Raw genomic sequence first — 22412 nt, forward strand, 5'->3', positions numbered from 1 at the left:
CCTCGAGTTTTACAGAAATAGGTTTCACTTTAAAAGAAGTTAGCCATGTTTAAAAAATAATTTTATAGCAGAAAATGTCATTGTGTTATCTTTAGGCGATCCAAAGTATTTGATTATTAATCTCACTTTCTCTAAATTATACCTAGCTCAAGCTTTGGATGAAAATGAAGAAATACACAGTTCTATAAATTTTCCCTGGGAGAAGCTCACGCCATTTCAAAGACTTATTTTGGTAAGATGTGCTCTGCGAAGATGCTTGGGCAAAGATGTGCTCGGTCTGCTTCAATGCACAAATACTGTGCTACTGATTTTCATTTTATTAACGGAAGAGTCAGCGCTCTTCGAATTCTGCCATCCTGGAGTTTCACCCCTCAACACCACGAGGTTTTCTTGTTCTGTACATGTGCAGACACCCGGGGCCAAGGTTTCTCTTTTTGCAGAATCAGGGACCATAACTTGGATTTTTCACATCCCAAGTGAGATCTCAGAGTGTGACAAGTAGAGGTACTGGGTGGCCCTGTCATCGAGGAAGAACCATATGAGGTCAAAAAAAGGGTGGCCATCTCCCCACCACACGTAGACTCTCTCCTTCAGTTTCCCCAAAACAAGGAGCAGCGTGAAACTCCTGACGGGCAACCTACACGATGAGTCCTTCGTAGCTTGTTTTCCTCCCACAGAGGGGAGCTCCCTTTGCGTGGTTTTTAAAGTTACCTCACCTCTCATGGTTTCTTTCTTAGATAAAAATTCTTAGACCAGAACGTTTAAGGAATTCCGTGAAAACATTTATAACTGACAAGATAGGAGATGAATATATTTGCAGAACTGGAATTAATTTGAAAGAGTCGTATAAAGCATCCAGTGCCCGAACTCCGCTGGTACTCATTCATTCCCATGGTAAGCTACTTGTCAAGCTGGCTTTACAGTGTTCATCAAACGATGTAGAGAAGCAGGTTCTGTGTCAGGTTCTTCTATGTTTAAAATGTTCCCAGTCTTAAGTATTTTGGGAAATGGGCAGCTTAAAACTGCAAACTATATAAAGAATGAATCAGAGCTCCTGTCATGGCTCAGCCGAAACAACTCTGACTAGTATCCATGATGACTCGGGTTCGATCCGTGGCCTTGCTCAGTGGATTAAGGATCTGGCGTTGCCGTGGGCCGTGGTGTAGGTCACAGACATGGCTCAGATCCTGCATTGCTGTGGCTGTGGTGTAGGCTGGCAGCTGTAGCTCTGATTTGCACCCTAGCCTGGGAACCTCCATATGCCGCAGGTGTGGCCCTAAAAAAAAAGACAAAAAAAAAAAAATCTTTCAAACAGACTCACAGATAAAGAGAACAAACTCGGGGCTACCAGTGGGGAGAGGGAAGGGGGAGGGACCAGCTGGGGAGGGGATTTAGAAGTACAAACTGCTACATGTCACATACATACACTACAAGGATATAGTGCCCAAGACAGGAAGTAGAGCTAATATTTTATAACCATCAATGGACTAGAACCTTTAGAAGTTGTGGATCACTCTGTCAGACACCGGAAATGTATATATATCGTTATTATACACCAACTGTACTTCAATTAAAATAAATAAAGCAGTAGCACATTAAAAAAAACGAATCTTTCTAAAAATGGAAAAGAACAAAGAGAAATAAGATGTCCCAGATTCACAAGTGTGGGAAAATTTATCAGTGCTGGCTTTCTGTGCAGAAAATAACCTCCCAAAGACGTATTATTGATATGAAAGTAGAGCCCACCCTTGCGTTTATTCATCATTTTAATTCTCAGTGGCTCATGAAAAAAATACATGTTATAGGAGTTCCCATCGTGGCTCAGTGGAAACAAATCCAGCTAGTATCCGTGAGGATGCCAGTTCGATCCCTGACCTTGGTCAGTGGGTCAGTGATCTGGCATTAGCTGTGAAATGTGGTGTAGGTTGCAGACGTGGCTTGCATCTGGTGTTGCTGTGGCTGTGGTGTAGGCTGGCAGCTGCAGCTAAGATTTGACCCCTAGCCTGGGAACTTCCATATGCTGCGGGTATGGCCCTAAAGAAGCAAAAAAAAAAAAAAAGTTATAAGATAAGCTGTCAGAAATTGGCTCTGCTGATCCAGGCTTTGTGTTCTTTTTCTTTTTTAAAAATTTTATTGGAGTATAGTTGACTTACAGTGTTGTGTTACTTTCAGGGATACAGCAGAGTGGATCAGTTATACAAACATCATCTACACATATACATACATCCATTATTTCTCAAATTCTTTTCACCTGTGATTATTACAGAATATTAAGCCGATTTCCCTTGTACAAGAATACACAAGCCCTTGTATTCTTTAAAACTCTAAATGCTTTTTTCTTTTTTCTTTTTTTTTTTTTTGTTGCTGCTCTACAGACCCTAAGCAAACTATTCTCTTTTATCTTCTGCTCTTCATGATCTTCAGACCCAATACATCTTGAGAACTTAGCATTTTCACCCTTTGAGTCTACTGGGCAAAATCTTGTTCAAAGTGCCTTCATGTGGAGGCTTTCTCACCCAGAACCTTTCCATGTAAAGCAGCGGGCCGGACCCCTGACATACTCTTAATAGTTGCTGTCTGTTTCTTGAAGACTTAGCCCATATGGCAGCGAGGGCTCTAGCCATCACATCCATTTTCTGAACAGGAGCATGCAAGATAACACAGCATTTAACAAACTTTGCTGCTGAAACTGATTCACAAAACTTAAGAGGGAGTTCCTGTTGTAGCTCAGAGGGTTAAGAACCCTACTAATATCCATGAGGACATGAGCTCAATCCCTGGCCTCACTCAGTGGCTTAAGGATCCAGCATTGAGGAGAGAAAGAGGGAAAGTGATAAACAGGATGGAAAGCAAAAACCAAACACTAGTAATATTATCTATTAACACCCAATATATTTTTAATATAGTTTTCCAGTTCTTGGAGAAAAGAGAACCCTCATAAGAATAGCTTAAATTCTCTCTGTGTGGCCCAACACATTATTTTGTCATGTGAGCTGTGGTGTAGGTTGCAGACGTGGCTCAGATCTGGTGATGCTGTGGCTGTGGGGTAGGCTGGCAGCTCCAGCTTCAATTCAGCCCCTAGCCTGGGAACTTCCATATGCTGTGGGTGCAGCCCGAAAGAAAGAAAGGAAAGAAAGAAAGAAGGAAGGAAGGAAGGAAGGAAGAAAAAAAATAGCAGAACCAAAATTTGAACTATGCATCTTATTTCAATGACTAGTTTTTCTGCTATGTCAACACCCCTCAATAAATACTAGATTGTATTTTTTAAGAAGGAATTCAATGCATTTACAATTGTATGTACCTTTTCATGTCGTCCGACAGGTGTCGACCTCAGCAACACTCTCCTGAAATTTGCACAAGAGTTAAAAGGGACAACACATCATGTGACCATGATATCTTTGGGTCGTGGTCAGGCAGCTAAAGTAGAAGACCTCATCGTTAAGGCCCTGACCCAAAAGGAACAGTGGGTCTTCCTCCAGAACTGCCACCTTGCAGCATCGTTTATGCCGAGGCTCTGTGCTATTGTGGAATCGTAAGAGTTTCACATGTATTTATAAGGGATCAGATTATTATCAAAACAGGTCAAACTAAAAACGGCCTGTACACTGTGCTTAAACAGTGACAACATAGTGACTGGGCCCTCCGAAGGAATTTAAGCTATTCTTATGAGGATTCTCTTTTCTCCAAGAACTGGAAAACTCTACTAAAAATGTATTGGTTGTTATTAGATAATATGGGTAGTCTTTGGCTTTTGTTTTCCATCTTGTTTATCACTTTCTCTCCTCAAACTTTCACCCTCAATAGATAGGCACACATATATATACAAATGCATATAGCTCTGCAGTGTGGTTTTTAATATTCTGTATGATCCCAAACCACAGAATATCACACCACATAGTCAAACTTTCAGTGATGATTTACTTTATGGCCTGTATTTAGTTCTTATTCTTACTCCAGCTCAACCCATTTTTCTAGGCTGTGTCTCCCAAAGCACCAGCTCAATCAGACAAAAGTTTCCATAGGTTCAGCCTTCTTCTTTGCAACAGAAGTATTTGGAAATTGAATGCTGTCACTTTGAGTGAAGAATTAGCAGTGTGTTGAATTAGTAATGTTTTAACCAGTTGCATTCTATGGTTTTTTTTTTTCCCAGGCGTCGTGTTTCTGTGTGTTGTACTAAGCATGGCCGATACTGTCCTATAAAAGCGTGTTTATGCGGGTCTCTGCCTCGTCAGTGCGATTGTTCTTAATGTTTTGAGAATCCACAAGGAAACCGAAATACGACTGCCTGGCTTAAGTTTCTAAAAACTTTACTAATATCATTCATTCTGTTCTCAGATGGTTATTCTTCTAGCAGTTTAAAAATTATTTAATAATTTCTTTTTTTCACATATGTTTCATCACTTGTCAGAAGATGGAGATTACTTAGTTATATGATTCAATAGATGTAAACTGGACAATGGCACAGTAATTTCCACCAGGGTTTTCTTTCAAAAATATTTAGAGAGCACCTGCTATTTGCCAAAAATCATTCTAGAGACTAAGGACCAGATAGACCTTGTATCAGCCCTCGAAAAATGCGTTAAAATGGAGAGAAACGGAGTTCCCGTCGTGGCACAGTGGTTAACGAATCCAACTAGGAACCATGAGGTTGCGGGTTCGGTCCCTGCCCTTGCTCAGTGGGTTAACGATCCGGCGTTGCCGTGAGCTGTGGTGTAGGTTGCAGACACGGCTCGGATCCCGAGTTGCTGTGGCTCTGGCGTAGGCGGGTGGCTACAGCTCCGATTCGACCCCTAGCCTGGGAACCTCCATATGCTGCGGGTGCAGCCCTTAAAAGGACAAAAGAAAAAAATAATGAGAGAGACACAGAAGACATAGAAGATAAAAGTCTGCTTATACCTACTTCTTCGGATTTCAGGTTTTTTATTTTTCTGTTTAATTTTTTGTTTGCTTTTTTTTTTTTGCTATTGTTTTGGTTTGCTTTTTAAATAAAAATAGTTTCAGAATTGCAGAAAAATTGCAAGAATGGTACAAAAACCATCCTATACCTTTAGCTTTACTTCCTGATTGCTAACATTTGCCCTATCATTTCTTTCCTACGTATATACATATATATATGTAATTTTTCTGAATTATTTCCAAGTTGCAGACATGATGCCACGTGACATCTAAGTACTGCAGCACGTGCACTGATTATCTAATCATCCGAACTTAGTCATCTCTAGCTGGTTGTCCCAATAATATCTTTGATTGCAAAAGAAAAAAAGGTTGGTCCAGGTTCCAAATCCGCATTTCTCATTGCATTCAGTTGTCATGTTTTTTAAAACTCCTTTGCTTTAGAAAAGTTGCTCAGCCTGTCTTAGTCTTTCATTACTTTGAAATGTTGTGAAAAGTACAAGCCAGTTATTTTGAAAAGTGTCTGTCAGTTTGGGTTTGTCGGCTGTTTTCTCCTGGCTGGAGTAAGGTGATGGATGCAGTATTGCAGAAGTACCACAGGCGTGATGTTGTCTCCTTCTTGGTACATCATAGTAAGAGGCACATCATGTCAGCTGGTCAAATCACTGTGCTACTCTCTTAATTTTGATCATTTAATTAAAGTGTTATTTACCACCCGTAGGGACTTTCAGATCCTCTGTACATCTCAGACTTTCACCCACCGCTTTTAACGTCCGTTGATAATTATTGACCAAATTATTGCTGTACTATTTGCCAAATGTTAACTTTCTAACTTCCCGTTGTCTTCTGAATTTATTAAATTACGTTCTGCTATAGGGAGGCTTGCCTTCTCCCCCATTTCTTTATTCATTCATTTATTTTTATATCAGTATGGATGCATGGATTTCTGTTACATTCAGTGGACTATAATCTGTTACCATCCTTATTTACTTGGATGCTCAGTTGTTCTAGATTTGACCAGTGGAACTCTTCATTTTCTTCTTATTTGTCATTTTTTCCAGGTTTTTTGCAACAAGTATATATTTTGCAGTAAGTATAACTTTTGTATTTAAGAGAAGGAAAACTATTTTTTTCAAAATGGAAATTAATGGGTCTTAGGCAAATTCTTGCACAACATAAAAGTTCTAATGGTTTGATTATTAAAATGATTTCTAAAAACCGCTTCAGACTTGGAAATAACAGTGATTCTTAGAACATTTTGATGTTGTTTACATTTTTCACATTAAAATATTTATACATTTTCTCTTTTGCAGATTTAATAATCCAGATGTAACAATAGAGCCTGAGTTTAGGCTGTGGTTAAGCTCAAAATCAGACAATTCTTTCCCAATTCCTGTTCTTCAAAGGAGTCTAAAGGTAAGGACAGAGTATAACAGATATTAATATTGACTGAGATACACTGCCAGAATGTAAATTGTCTTGCATTCACACTTCTGAATTAAGAAGAGAGTGCTAATTCCAGTATTTAAATTTCCACCGTGCTCAGCCCTTTACTGCAGATGAGGAGGAATGTAAAAATAGAGGCACAATCCATGCTTTCAAGTGATTCGCAGTTCAGGTGTTTGTTTTCTCAAACAAGGGTGCTTAGGCTTCCAGCTCTTATAAACCAGAGCATAGGATCTGTGTCCTGTCCTGGCCCTTCGCTCCTCTAGACTTTTTCTCTCTCTGGTCCCCCTAACACAGTAACAAACGCTGTATCACAGTTTGTTACTAATTCTCTGAAAAGCGTCTGGCAAAAAGCCAGTTGAAACTCTGAAGTAAAACGTGTTAATTAAGGATAATTTGTGACTTCTACTCATATCCACCACTAAGTTTGAATAAATACTAAGACTTGGTCAATTCTGTTATACAAGTGTCTAGTGGACCAAAAAATGGAGTCTCGCCTGCAAAGAAAACTGACCCGTGGCACAAGCAGGATGCTGTGCCCGATATGCCAGCACACGCACGCCTCCACCTTTATCAGAATCAGGCGAAGATGGAGGAAATCAGGTGGAGGGGCAGTTTCCCGATCAGAGTCCCAATCCAGCCAGAGGATAAACCACATTTATTCTTGGGAAATGAAGAACTTCCTCCTGTCACACTGATACCCAGCTCTTCCCAAACGGCTGAGTATATTCACCCAAGCCAGCACCCCTGCCCCTGGAGACGACAAGGCGTGGACCAAGAAAGCCGCAGCTTCTAGCCCGAGACTCAAGATAGTCCATTTACCTCCCATGGTCAGGCAGCTGATGATCTCAAACAGCCTTTTATCTTTGGCCACAGATGGGGAATTTCAGAGGTGGAGGTGCTGGGGACAGATAGAGCTTCAAGAACATGTTAGATGTGGGAGTTCCGCAGTTCAGCAGAAGTAAACCCGACTAGTATCCGTCAGGGTGTGGGTTTGACCCCTTGCCTCTCTCAGTGGATTAAGGATCCGTTGTTGCTGTGAGCTGTGGTGTAGGTTGAAGATGAGGCTCGGATCCCTCGTTGCTGTGGCTGTGGTGTAGGCCGGCGGCTGCAGCTCCGATTAGACCCTTAGCCTGAGAACCTCTACATGCCGCGGGTGCAGCCCTAAAAAAATAAAATAAAAAGAGAGAGAGAGAATATGTTAGGTGTTCTGTGAGTAAGTCAGTCAGTCTGATCCCTGATTCGAAATTTCATGTTCACGTACACACACAGACACACATACACGTGTCATACATACATATCTACACTCGTATACGTGTCCTATGTACATTTCCACGCAATGTGAAATAACACATACATCTGTGTGTATGTAAACTGTGCAAGTAAGGAAACAGTTCAGCCCCTTCACAGTTTCAGAATGAACAGCCACAGTCTAAAAAAATCCCTGAGCGTTCCCGTCGTGGCGCAGAGGTTAACGAATCTGACTGGGAACCATGAGGTTGTGGTTCCATCCCTGGCCTTGCTCAGTGGGTTAAGGATCTGGCGTTGCTGTGAGCTGGGGTGTAGGTCACAGATGCGGCTCAGATCTGGCCTTGCTGTGGCTGTGGTGTAGGCTGGCAGCTACATTTCCCTTTGGACCTCTAGCCTGGGAACCTCCATCTGCCGTGGGTGCAGCCCCAAAATGACAAAAAGACAAAAAAAAATCAAAAAAGCCTTGGGATGCTTGCCTCCTGACCTCACCTCCTGTGCCTTTTCACTTCAATTATCCTAGTTAAGAAATCACAGGGCTTTTGAATGCAAGCAAAGCTATGGGGTAACAGCATGTTGTTCTCGTTTTCATATCACTGATGATTAGATGCTTTTGTTGGTTCCCTCAGTTCTATTTCCTGTAATGGGGCGCCCCCTCGAATGCTGCCTTGCCACAGCCCTGCAGCCCTGATTCTGTCACAGCCACTTAGCTGCCATGGAACATTTAGAATACAGCAACTGTCAAATACAATCAGACTTTTGTTTTGGTTTTTTGGTTTTTTTTTTTTTTGTCTTTTTAGGGCCACACCCACAGCACGTGGAAGTTCCCGGGCTAGGGGTCCAATTGGAGCTATAGCCACCGGCCTATGCCACAGCCACAGCAACACCAGATCTAACAGTCAAACTTGCTAAAATGCTGGGCTTCCAGTGCAAACAGGAGCGCTTTGAATGACAATATATACTTCCCAAATGTAAGGTATGAATTGGAACAATAGGAAATCTGGTACAATCCTTTTCCAGAAGTTTTGAAATGGGAAGAGGTTAACACAACCTTTTTGATTTGCCGCTGAATCTCCGAAACTGTTGCATTCCTAGCTAGTTCTTTTACCAGTGCTATCAAGCGTGCCCCCTAGGCCAAGTGCCTGTACCTGTCGTCGCATGTCATTTTTATGCACTTCTTTCTCTGTTAAAGATTGCAGTGGAAAATCCCCAGGGACTGAAAAATAATTTACTTGAGACATTTGGATATAGTGGAAGTGGAGAGGTAACAGAAGAGATACTTGAAAAATCAGACTGTGGACCGTGGTGGAAAAAACTTTTATTCAGCTTATGTTTCTTCAATGCTCTGATCAATGAACGAAAAACGTATGGAATATTGGGCTGGAATATTGCATACGCATTTAGTTCTTCAGACTTGGAGGTAAATGTGGTACCTTAAACAATAACAACAAGTAAATAACAGTAAGATACAGAGAGCCTACATAAATTCTAAGTGTTTTCATGGTAGGAAGGTAATGAACTCTGGGCAACAACAGCTAGCTCACATTTAAAACATGGACTTTAAGGAGTTCCCATTGTGGCTCAGCAATAATGAACCCAACTAGTATCCATGGAGATGTAGGTTCAATCCCTGGCCCCGCTCAGTGGGTTAAGGATCCGAGTTGCTATGAGCTGCGATGTAGGTTGAAGACGTGGCTTGGATCTAGTATGGCTGTGGCTGTGGTGTAGACCAGCAGCTGAAGCTCTGATTTGACCCCTAGCCTGGGAACCTCCATATGCTGCAGGTGTGGCCCTAAAAAGACTAAATAAATAAATAGATATACAAGCATGGACCTTACTTTGAAGCCCTCTTTCAGAGAATAACATTCCAGCTCTTCCCCTTGTAGCTGTACAAGGATTGAACCTAATGGGTAAGCTAATTAACTTCTTTGGGTCTTGGTTTCTTTGGCCAAAAAAAAACCAAAGCAGGAGCTCCTGTCGTGGTGCAGTGGTTAACGAATCCGATTGGGAACCATGAGGTTGCGGGTTCGATCCCTGCCCTTGCTCAGTGGGTTAACGATCCGGCGTTGCCGTGAGCTGTGGTGTAGGTTGCAGACGCGGCTTGGATCCTTCGTTGCTGTGGCTCTGGCGTAGGCCGGTGGCTACAGCTCCGATTCGACCCCTAGCCTGGGAACCTCCATATGCCGCGGGAGCGGCCCAAGAAATGGCAAAAAGACAAAAAAAAAAAACAGGTAGAGGGCAAACATCCGTACCTATGCCAAAGGGCGCTATGAGTGACAGACTAGTCAGTAATAGATAAAGCATTTAGTGCCTGGCACATGTAAATCACCGCAAAAGTGTTTGCTGTTTTTACTTATTCATTTAAAGCAAGAGAGATGACATTGACGTGCTGTCGGCGGGCGGGGGAGGCGGGATTTAGCTTAAGAGTCTTCTTCACTAGTCTTTATCTAGAACCCTGCTTTTTGTGTTTAGTCGTGCAGGGTGTTTTCTTTGCTGCTACAGTTAACATGGGGTAGCACCTGCTAACATTTTCCCCAGGTTAACTGAGCAAGTCTTGACCACGAGACAAAAGAAAAAGATGATCAACACAACCAGTAAGTAGCAGGGGAAATAGATATTAAACGAATGGCGAAGTACCAAAAATTACATAGGCCAACATCGCCTTGTAGTGGACAAGATGAGGGAACAGTGACTAGTGGAAATATGAACTGATGCAGCGATGGAACCGTAATAACCAAGATACACTGTTCACGTGGAGGCCAGCGTGTATGAAGACAGGAGAACAGGAAAAAAGATGGATGAAAGGCAAGGAAAAATGATAGTGGAAGGACAGAAGGAAGGTAGAAAAGAGGGGAGGAAAGGAGGAATGAAGTCAGATTATTTCCAGAGAGTTACGCAGAGTACATGTGTCAGGTACCCCCCAAAACTGCTAATAGCGGTGGCCTCGAGGGAGGGGCTCTGATGAGTAGGGGTAGGAGAAAATTTCCTTTTCCTCGCTTATCACTTCATATCTTCTGAATTCAGTACCACATGCTTGTTTTGTCTGTCCCCCTCCCAAAAAAAATTAATCCTTGTTCCCAGGTGGGCTAGAGATTAAGGATTCCAGTTGTCACTGCTGTGGCTCAGGTTCAGTCCCTGGCCAGGGAACTTTTGCATGCCATAGGCGAAGCAAGAAAAAAAAAAAAAAAGTCAATTAAGTATTTCAATGTTCAACAACAAAAGGAATGGATAGGAGTTCCGTCATGGCTCAGCGGTAATGAACCCAGCTAGTATCCATGAGTTTTCGGGCTCAGTCTCTGGCCTTGCTCAGTGGGTTAAGGATCAGCATTGCCGTGAGCTGTGGTATAGGTCACAGATGCGGCTTGGATCCCATGGTGCTGTGGCTGTGGTGTAGGCTGGCAGCTGTAGCTCCAATTTGACCCCTAGCCTGGGAACTTCCATATACTGTGGGTGTGGCCCTAAAAAGACAAAAAAAAAAAAAAAAGAAAAAAATTGATTCAAAGGTATATCCTAATATTTTTATTCCACTTGTTATTCCCACATATTGTTAAAGAGAAAATATATGTAGCTGTTTGAGGGTTGTTGATTTTATGTTAAACCATCAAAATAAAACATGAACTAACCATGTTCATGAAAAGATGTACTAAAATAATAAGAAGGAGTGGATTTTCTACAGGTTGCCATAAAAGTGTTGGCAAATGCCCTGAGCGCATGGCCCAGTGTTCCGTGGCAGACCCTGCGCTACCTGCTTGGGGAGGTGGTCTATGGGGGCCGGGTGACAGACAGCTGGGACAGGCGATGTTTAAACACCCTTCTCTACAAATTCTGCAATCCTACAATGCTGAAAGATGATTTCAATTTCTCTACTGATGAGGTAAGAAAGGGATTTATTTTCCTAACATCACATGATGACTTTTAACTAAATATTGCTGCATTCGTTCAATTCTGTATTATAGACTTCAATTGCCATTACTCGATTAATTACCGTTTGGTCTACCTGTCCATACTCTCAAGACCCTCCACCGATGACCTGGAGATGACCTCTGTCCCCACCTCCCCCTGTACCAGGCCCATACCCACTTTACAGCCATCAACCAGATGGCGTCCTCTTCCTTCTCATCTTCCATTCACCACCCCTGTGTGCAAATTCCCACCCATCACACTGAAGGCAAGTCCTCCCTCCACACTCTCAGGTCAGAGGTCTGCAGAATCTGTGCCTCCACCAGGGGCACAACCTGGCGTCCATGCTGTTAAGTACAGCTTTAGGCTGGATGGGAAATAAAAAGATGAAAAAGGGAGTTCCCATCCTGTCTCAGGGGTAACAAACCTGACTAGTAGCCATGAAGATGCAGATTTGATCCCTGGCCTCGCTCAGTGGGTTAAGGATCTGGCATTGCCCTGAGCTGCAGAGCAGGTCGCAGATGTGGCTCAGATCCCACGTTGCTGTGGCTGTGGTGTAGGCCAGCAGCTGCAGCTCCAATTCAACACCTACCCTGGGAACTTCCACATGCCACAGGTGCACCCGCCCCCCAAAAAATTTCCATTTAAAAAAAGTATTTAAAACATTTTAGTTGTTTAACGTCTGAAGTCAACCCTTAAGAAAAAATTATCCTTGAAAATCTGTCAAATTGAAAACAAATACAATGGGGCATGGTTTTTGCCTAGAGACTTATTTTGAGTATATGCTCAAGAGAATAGGAAATACAGTAATGAGCAGCATGGAGTTCCCTGGGCAGAATCCTACCCAACTCAGAATGGGATTCTCAAATCATGCATTCCAGTTACTTAGCTGCGTTACACACTGGCCCCTTGACGGCAATTCCAGCTTGCCAGCTCTTGCTGTTCCTTGTCATAATCTTAGCTTCTGCAGATAGTTTTTCTTATCAATGACTCTGTCAGTTGCTATATCTCTGTGGCCCTCATTAGTTCGTCAGTGTTTTCCTTGAAGATGTCAGGACAGCCACCGCTACCCACTTTCCTGGCTGTATAAACAGTGCATTTCTCTTCTTTGTCAGTGATTGGTTTTTTTTTTTTTTTTTTTCCTTTAACACTTAAAGGCCAAGGACCAGACCTGACACAGAATGCTTAGTCTATATAGCATTCTACTAGGCAAGCAGCCACAGACTCAGGTTGATAGGAGGAGAATTAAGTAATTGGGGGGACAATGTTTTTGAACTTTAAAAATCTACCCTCTGGCCACAGATCTTTTACATTCTTTCCATTTACCAAATGCGCTCACCCTCTCCCAGATCCCCGCAAGTCCTCGTTCATTACAGGCTGGGGGTCAGGGATCCTGTGGGGTCCTAGAACAGATGAGGCCCTTTGGGTGCAGGTCCTCAGATGTAACCCCCTAAGTCCTCTTCATGTGAAGATCTTTGCCTTAAAAGACACTTGATCCACCCCAGCCACCACCATGCACACCACACGCAGTGATGGCGCCTCTGTAGACTTTGCGCTTCAAAGATGGAGAAATGGAAGGTACAGAGCAGTCACTAGTCCACAGGAGTCCAAATGGGTAAATGCTACAATTCCTTGATTAGGACTCAGTTGTTTTTTATTTTGGGGGTTTTTTTGGTTTGTTTGTTTTTTGGGGTAAGAGGGTTGTTTTGTTTTGTTTGCATTTTAGTGCTGCACCTGAGGCATATGGAAGTTCTCAGGCTAAAGGGTTGAATTGAAGCCGCATCTGCGACCTACACCACAGCTCACGGCAATGCCGGATCCTTAACCCACTGAGCAAGGCTGGGGATCAAACATGTGTCCTCATGGATACTAGTCAGATTCATTTCCGCTGAGCCACTATGGGAACTCCTGAATGAATTCATAATCTACTCTTCACAAACAAAACTGCACCAACACATATCCTTGCTGCATTGTTACTGTATCATGTGGTGGTTCTCTGTTTAGTTTTCTGAGGAACCGCCATACTGTTTTCCATAGTGATTGTACCAATTTACATTCCCACCAGCAGTGAAGGAGGGTTCCCACTTCTCCACACTGGCTCCATCATTTGTTATTTGCTGACTTGTTAACAATGGCCATTCTGACCTCATTGTAGTTTTGGTTTGCATTTCTTTAAAAATCAGTGATATTAAGCATTCTTTCATGTGCTTGTTGGCCCTCTGTCTTCTTTGGAGAAATGTCTATTGAGAACTAAAACAGAATATTTTAAAATTTGTGTGGAAACACAAAAGACCCTAATAGCCCAAGCAATATTGGGGGGGAAAAAAAAAAACGGAAATGGAGGAATCAGGCTCCCTGACTTCAGACAATACTACAAAGCTACAGTTATCAAAATATTATGGTACGGGCCCCAAAAGAGAAATACAGATCAATGGAACAGGATAGAAAGGCCATAGAGAAAGATATATGTGCCTGTCATGCAGCTGCTCTGTACAATATAACCCCCGTGCAGTTTTTGACAGATGTGTCTAGAATATACCACCAAACAAGTAAGAATGAAATACTGTATAAAATTTCATGGCGGAATGTCATTCTCATGTATTACCAAAAGTTAATATATCAGTAGGCAAAAACTAATGGGGTTTAAATTTTCATGCATCAGCCAGTGACAACATCTGGAAGCATGAAGGATTACATACGCATTATCCAGTCCTTACCTGACGACGACCCTCCTGAACTCCTAGAATTACACCCTGAGGCCACAAGGGGCTATAGGGAGATCCAAGGCCAGAAGTTCATTGATACTCTCATCGCCATGCAACCAAGACCCACCACCACCAGCCTCATGTTCAGGTAAGAAGTCACTAGGAAAAAAATACTAGTTGAAAATTATCAAATATCCATTTGAAGAGATACAGTGTTGAACTTAGAGAAAGACACAGTCTCGATAAACATGTGACTGGGTTACTTTGCTGTACAGTAGAAAATTGACAGAACACCGTAAACCAACTATAATGAAAAAAGAAAAATGATTTGAATCCCTGTGGGAGGACTGTCAAAAAAAAAAAAAAACTTTATTAAGATACTAAGTGAAAAAACGATCTGTTTTTATTTGTGATCCACTGTATATTAGTAAGATTGAACATTGTACATATTTATTGTCCATTTGTGTTTCATCTTTCATAAAGCTCATGTTTAAAAAAAAAAGAAAGAAAAGAAAAAAAAAGGAAGAGGAGTTCCTGTTTTGGTGCAGCGGAAACAAATCCAACTGGGAACCATGAGGTTGCAGGTTCGATCCCTGGCCTTGCTCAGTGGGTTAAGGATCCCACATTGCTGTGGCTGTGGTGTAGGCTAGCAGCTATAGCTCCAATTAGATCCGTAGCCTGGGAACCTCCATATGCTGCAGGTACAGCTCTAAAGAGCAAAAAAAAAAAAAAAAAAAAAAAAAGAGAAAGAAAGAAAAGGAAAAGAATAGAAAAGAAAAATACAGTCTAAAAATACAGAAACTAAATTCTCCAAAGGACAGGGAAGCAAGTTTACATGCACAGGAGTGCACACAGGCACGGTACCTGTGTTATTACCAGGCATGTAGTAGGTTCTCAATAAATATTTGTTGAGCGAGTGACTGAATTGTACCTGATGAGTGAATTTTTAAGCTGAATTTGTATACATGTGAAGTATTATATTTACTTCTACAGGACAGGGAAAAATAAGCATCATAGTAAGTGCGAGGACAGGGTGCTCAAGAGGAGCTAGCCCTGCTTTTAGATGCCTGTGTAGATGACATCTGCTCTTAGCTCCATATCCGAGGTCACACTGCCTCAGTATCCTTCTCCTGCTTCTCCATGACTGGGGAAAATACCTGCCTTCCATTCAAGGCTGTTGTGAAGTTTTGTTTTGTTTTGTTTTTCCCTTTTGTCTTTTTAGGGCCATAGTCAAGGCATACAAAAGTCCCCAGGCTAGGGGTAGAATCAGAGCTGTAACTACCACCACAGCCACAACCACAGCCACAGCCACGCCAGATCCAAGCCACATCTTCGACCTATACCACAGCTCATGGCAATGCTGGATCCTTAACCCACTGAGTGAGGCCAGGAATTGAACCTGTGTCCTGATGGATACTAGTCTGGTTCATTAACCACTGAGCCACAACAAGAACTCCATGTTGTGAAGTTTAAATGGTATAACACGCGTAGCCCAAATTCTCAGGCCTCCCCAGCCTGTGACTATAAAAATAATATCATGTTTTATGCCAGAACTACATGGCTTAAGCCCTCAATGGCTTGATTGCCAAACAGATATTCTTACTCTTCCTGTCCCAACAGAATTGTGTTTCTGCTATTTTCTAAACATCTCCCAGAATGTTCATGCATATCTGCTCAGGAAGTAAGTAACACACACACACACACACACACACACACACACACACACACGCACAGTTGTGCCTCTGCTTTCCTTGCTATGCCTGGCTTCAAATCCCACCTCTATCACTTGGCTTTGTGAACCAGCAGAAGTCAGTTAAGTTTTTCTGTCCCAGGAGTTCCTATTGTGGCTCAGCAGGTTAAGAACCTAACATAGTGTCTGTGATGGATGCAGGTTCGATCCCTGGCCTTGCTCAGTGGGCTAAGGATCTGGCATTGCCTCAAGCTGTGGCATAAGTTGCAGATGTGGTCAGATCTGGTGTTGCCATGACTGTGGTGTAGGTCACAGCTGCAGTCAGATTCAACCCCTAGCCCAGGAACTTCCATGTGCCACCGTGTGGCCATAAAAAAGGAGGGAAAAAGTTTCTCTGTCCCAGGTTCATCATATTTAATCAGAGATAATAGCAATACCTCCCTCACAGGGCTGTGCTAAGAATACGATCAGTTCCTTATGCATTTAAATTCAGTTAGAAATCTAACTTTTTAATTTATAAGTCCAACAAATTATAACAAACACTTTTAAAAGACCTTTGAATAGTGTTTATTTCCATTTATAAACCTGATTATATACTTTCAAATATGTTAACGTTCATTATAAAGTTAATGATACTTCAACTATCTGGCTTCCAGACCTTTTCAAGTCTTTTAGAAATTCTTATAATAGTTGAACAAATAAATATGATGAATCTTAAATTTTCTCATGTTTTCCAATGTTATATCAATTTAGCTGGATTTCAACTTAAAATCATCAACTTAAATCAATTTCTCAATTATCTGTTTAAAATTAGAGTCACAAGCTGATCTCTGAAGTTTTTTTTGTTTTTTGTCTTTTTAGGGCCACACTACAGCATATGGAGGTTCTGAGGCTAGGTGTCGAATCGGAGCTGTAGCCTCTAGCCTACGCCACGCCACAGCAACGCACAATCTGAGCCTTGCCTGCGACATATACCACAGCTCAACATATACCTCAGCAACACCAGATCCTTAACCCCATGAATCTGACTAGCACCCATGAGGACGCAGGTTCGATCCCTGGCACTGCTCAGTGGGTTAAGGATCCAGCATTGCCATGAGCTGTGGTGTAGATCACAAATGCAGCTTGGATCCAGCATTGCTGTGGCTGTGGTGTAGGCCAGCAGCTGGAGCTCTGATTAGACCCCTAGCCTCAAAACTTCTGTATGCCTCAGGTGCAGCCCTAAAAAGAAAAAAAAAAGAAAACTGACATCTGATTGGATTGTGGCAATAGCTTTGGCCATGTGGTCATATCTTTGCAGGCCATTCTGCTGACACAAAATAAGATCATTGAACTCTGATATCACCCACTGGGCTCTCGTTTCACTAACCATCTTCCACATAGAAGGAAACCTGTGAAGAGAAAGAAGAGCTGGTGGGAAACCCCCCAGTATGACCCCAGAATATCAGGTTGAATTTCCTGCAGGCCCCACACTTCCAAAGATTAATTCCACACTTTTAGCATTCAACGAATACACCAGTAAGAAATTAGATGATTATTAAGGAGATGCTTTTAATAAGCATATCAAATATGTGTATTAATGTGCCTTTGGTCATTTGGGGAGGCTATGATTATTGCAATTCTGCTGCCTTGGCTCAAAAAGTTTGAGAAACTTGTCCATGGGCCCTGGTTTGAAGGATCAAGATAAGGTTTTCCGTGGTAGCACATCTTTGCACTTTGAAGACAAGTTTGATTTTTGAAATTTTTTGATGTTTTGAGTCCTTGAGAGCCACCTTGGATGAATTCCACGGAGTAACCCCACTTTAAAGTCCAAAACCAAGCATAACAAAGTAGGGAAACGCATTGCTCCATGTGAGTCGTCACTGGCTGGCAGACAGCGCTATTCAACTAAGGACATGGCTTTACCATCCGATGATCACTTACTTTGAAGGACCATGTGACACCTGGGGTGTTGGCTGAAAACCAGCTCCCATCAGTCTATAAAGGAGAAAGGAAACTCAAAAGACACGTGCCCCGCTGTCTCCTCGTCTGCCGTTCAGAGAGGTCCTGCCTCTCTGAACCCTGGTTTCCTCATCTGTAAAGGATTTCAGAGAGCTCCTCCAGCTTTAAAATGTTTGTGGCTTTGCGTGGTCTCACCCTGACGCCACCCCGCCCCCCACTGTCCTGTCGCATCGCAAATGTGTTACCTAGAAGCGCTCCATGTGTGCGCAGAGAAAGGTGACCTGCGGCTGAGTACCTTCTAAAGCTCCTCCAGCCTATGATCGCTCTGGGTGCCTCCTCCTCTGCGTTTCAGTCTTGGGACTTTCTTCCCGCAGAGGCTGCATTCAGATGACTATTTTTCAGAGAAAACGTCAAAAAGGTCTATTCGCTTGCACATGTCTAAAGGGCGTTGAGTCGTTTTCTCATGTGTAAAATGAAACTCCGCAGTTTCCCTGTCCTGGTTTGGTGGCCCCGTGAAGCTGCATGTACCTGTCAGGTGGGCCCTGAATCGAGGACCCTCCTGGGGTCCACGGGTCTGTATCTCATTCTCTTGATTTCTTTCGCAGTCGTGAGCAAAGTGATGATAAGCTGGTGATGGAAATTTTAGCTGACATGCTAACGCGGCTGCCACTGTCCGTGGAGAAAGAAGAATGTGCTGGAACTCCAGGCACATTGAAGTGTGTCATGTTCAGCCCCATTTGGGAGTGTCTCTGTAAAAATCTCAAAGGTAAGCGTGGGACATGAACATCGTCCCCTCCAGCCTCCTCGGGAAGGGACTCTGGCATCAGGAGGACAGAAGGGCGCACAGAAGTAAAAAGGCTGGCGTGAGATGGGCAGCTAACGCCCTGCCACCGCCCTCTCTCCCCGCACCTGGAGATGAGGGCAGAGGAGTGCGGCGGGGCGGCCAGTGACGACGTCATAAGGGAGCGACCCCAAAGGAGCTGCTCAGCTTAAGAGGCTCCACGGAGCTTCTGGGTCTGTGTTCTTTCTGCCTCGCTGCCTTCTTTCTGGAAGAGCGTTTTGGGCAGAGGGGTTTGTATGGGCCTCTGATGGGAGATGGCACGACTCTGAGGAACTAGAGGGAAGGAGGGAGGAAAGGAGGGAGGGCAGGCCCAGAGGAGACGGAGCAAACCCCATTGTCCAGAGTTGGTTCCAGGCCCAGCTCCAAGGCGCCGGCCCGCAGTCATTTGTCCAGTTAAATTTTCAACATCCATTGTCCACCCCTTTAAAGTTTGGTGTTTTTGTTGTTATTGTTGTTGTTGTTTGTCTTTTTGTCTTTTTAGGGCCGCACTCGAGGCATATGGAGGTTCCCAGGCTAGGGGTCCATTTGGAGCTGCAGCTGCCGGCCTACACCACAGCCACAGCCATGCCAGATCCAAGCTGCGTCTGCGACCTATACCACAGCTCAGAGCAATGCCAGATCCTTAACCCACTGAGCAAGGCCAGGGATCGAACCCAAAACCTCATGGTTCCTAGTCGGATTTGTTAACCACTGAGCCATGACGGGAACTCCTATCTACCCCTTTAAAAAGATTTATTTTGGAGCCAAATGTTGATCAGTAGTCTGTGAAAATAGTTCCTATAATCAAGTCTGGATTCATGGTGGGCACACTAGCACTTGGAGGCCAAGTCCAGCCCACTGTTTGTGTACAGCCTACGTGGTAAAATGGTTTTTACTTAATGTTTGAAAGCAATCCAAAGAAGAAGCATATTTTGTGACACACAAATGTTACATGAAATTCAAATTGGAGTATCACAAATAAAGCTTTACTGGGACACCGCCATGCTTATCTTTTTGCCTACTGTCTTCACCTGCATCCAGTCTACAGGGGGAGAGTTGAGTTGTGACAGAGATTGTGTGGCCCACAAAGCCGGAAATAGTCACTAAGTGGCTTTTTGCAGCTAATATTTTTCAATCCCTGGGCTAGACACAGGAACCTCCTTGAACTCCCAAAGCCTGTGTCTGTCCATGTAAAGTTTCATCTCTTCTCTGAAAGGTATCACTATTTTATCTCTTTTTTCAATCCAGGCTATGATCCCTTCATCCACTGTGTCTTGCTAACCTTTTTGATCCAAGAAATTGAGAGATTTGATAAGTTATTATGTGTTGTACATAAATCTCTGAAAGACCTTCAGCTAGCTGTGAAAGGAGAGATCATCCTCAACCAAGAATTAGAAGAAATATATCACTCTTTTCTTAGCACGAGAGTGCCAGCCTTGTGGCAGGTAAGCAACGATTCTCTCCTATTTACTTCTTTAATTGAAATAAAAGTCCCGGTTTCCGGGGAGGGGGGTAAGTTACCTATGGTATATCCACCTGATGACATGTTACGCAGCCGTTAAAAGATGCTGGCCTACTTTTGGTATGAGTCTATAGTCATAAAATCTCTTAGAGGGCAGTTTGGCAATTCTACCTAAATGTATGCAAGATGTGTTTGGGGCAGGGTTATTTATAAGAGCATAAAGCTGAAAAAAATTTGAATAACTATTAATAGTAATCTGGTTAGATAAATTATGATATATCCAAATAATAACTTAGGTGCTGACATCCTGAAAAGTTCTCTAATGTTAAATTTTTTTAAGTTTCAGAGCAGTATGTCATTTTTAATGATTATAAAAACATATATATGTATACTTCTATAAAACACATGCTTACACATGTGTTTATAAAAAGGCATATGTTTTATTTTGTGTGTGTGTGTGTGTTTGTTTTTTTGGTCTTTTTAGGGCAGCACCAGCAGCCTATGGAGGTTCCCAGGCCAGGGATTGAATCAGAGCTATAGCCACTGGCCTACACCACAGCAATGTCAAATCCAAGCCACATCTGTGACCTACACCACAGCTCACAGCAATCCTTAACCCACTGAGCAAGGCCAGGGATCGAACCTGCGTCCTCATGGATGCTAGTCAGATTCGTTACCACTGAGCCACAATGGAATCTCCAAGGCACATATTTTAGATCCCAGAAACACAAGTTCAAATTTTGGAAGTGCCATCAGAGTTCCCTCGTGGCTCAGCAGGATAAGGTTCCAGCATTGTCACTGCTGTGGCTCTGGCTACTGCTGCGGCATGAGTTCAATCCCTGGCCCAGGAACTTTCATGTAATGTGGATGTGGCCAAAAAAAAATTTTGGAAGTGCCAAAAAAGCTAGCAGCCAGCCCACTCTGTTCCCGCTGGGGCCCCCAAGAGGTACATCAAGGGAGATGGGACTGAGGACAAGTCCCTAAGGAGAGGACAGGCCTGGTAGGGGCCAGCTGGTGCTCAGCACCAAGGAGAGCTCAGGGCTCAGGTCAACTCCAAGGTCAGCTGGCTGCAGGCCCAGGCCTGCTGTGAACCAGGGCCTGGAGGGAGCCAGGCAGCTGTGTATAGTCAGATGAGGGGCTGAGGGGATGGCCCTTATGCAGAGGGCTGGTGGCTGTAAAAGTTTCTTTTGTAAAGTTGGGGGTGAAGTATGTACTGGCTGCAAAATTCTGGCCTCTTTTGACCCTCTTGCTCCCTAGCAATAAATTGTCTCTTTAGGCCAGAAAAAATTCTAGAGTGTCCCCCCCAACACACACACACACACACACACACACACACACACACACACACACACACACACACACACACACACACACACACACACACACCCACCCTAAGAACATACCCAGAATGTAGCCCAAAGAGACTAAGAATGGAAACTCTGAAAGAGCTATTAAGATTCACAGAGGGCAAACTGAAATAGTCTCACATAAGTTTAATTGAAGTTTGGTGTGAGGGAAGAGAGAAGATAAAGCAGAGGCAATAATTAAAGGGATTAGAGCTAAGAATTTCAGGAATTGATAGAAGTTCAATGAATTCCAAGCAATATACATCTTTTTTAACTTACACATAGATATAGCAAAATGAACCTGCAGAAATTCGTATTGCTTTGTGAATAAAGAAATCTTTAAAGATTCAAAATAGCATATGCAGCATAACCTCAGCTATATAAAAAGTATGAAAACTTGTGCTTGGGTATCAAGAGACATGTACAAAAATACTCAGAACATTATTGTTGACAATGGTAAAATTCTAAAAGCAACTCAAATGTGTCATGGCAGGATGGATAAATGCATGGTATGTTCACGCATTAGACTATACAAGTCATGGAAGTGAATGAACTGGAGCTATAAGCATCCACAGGGTAATGCTAAAAATAATGGTGCAGTCACACACATGCAGACCCACACAAATGCAGTCAGCCCTCATTATTCATGAATTACATCTTTGTGAATTTGCCTACTTGCTAACATTTATTTGTAACCAAAATGTATGCAGACCCGAGAAAAGATGCTCAACGTCATTCATGAGAGTAATGCGCACCAGAACCTCAATGCAATATAATTTTACAACCACCAGGATGGATAAAATAAAAAATTCAAATGACAGTAAATATTGCAAGGATATAGAGAAATTGGAACCCTGATAGACTGCTCACAATAAAATGGTGCAGCTGTTTTGGAAAACAACCTGTATGTTCCTCGAAGAGTTAACCATAGAGCCATCACTCGATGCAGCGGTTCCAATCC

The 22412-nt window shown here is 42.9% G+C and overlaps 1 protein-coding gene across 1 annotated transcript in view; it reads left to right on the forward strand.

Annotated features, from left to right (window-relative positions):
• DNAH14 (dynein axonemal heavy chain 14) overlaps window positions 1-22412 on the forward strand; it is a 319091-nt gene that overhangs the window by 283154 nt on the left and 13525 nt on the right. The window contains 9 exon segments of the mRNA XM_047754627.1: window positions 147-232; window positions 738-894; window positions 3322-3532; window positions 6207-6309; window positions 8780-9007; window positions 11264-11461; window positions 14150-14347; window positions 18436-18589; window positions 19892-20088. Coding sequence (XP_047610583.1) covers window positions 147-232; window positions 738-894; window positions 3322-3532; window positions 6207-6309; window positions 8780-9007; window positions 11264-11461; window positions 14150-14347; window positions 18436-18589; window positions 19892-20088 — 1532 coding nt within the window.

Source organism: Phacochoerus africanus, chromosome 12 (assembly GCF_016906955.1).
Source record: "Phacochoerus africanus isolate WHEZ1 chromosome 12, ROS_Pafr_v1, whole genome shotgun sequence".
In the NCBI taxonomy this organism is placed as follows: Eukaryota; Metazoa; Chordata; class Mammalia; order Artiodactyla; family Suidae; genus Phacochoerus; species Phacochoerus africanus.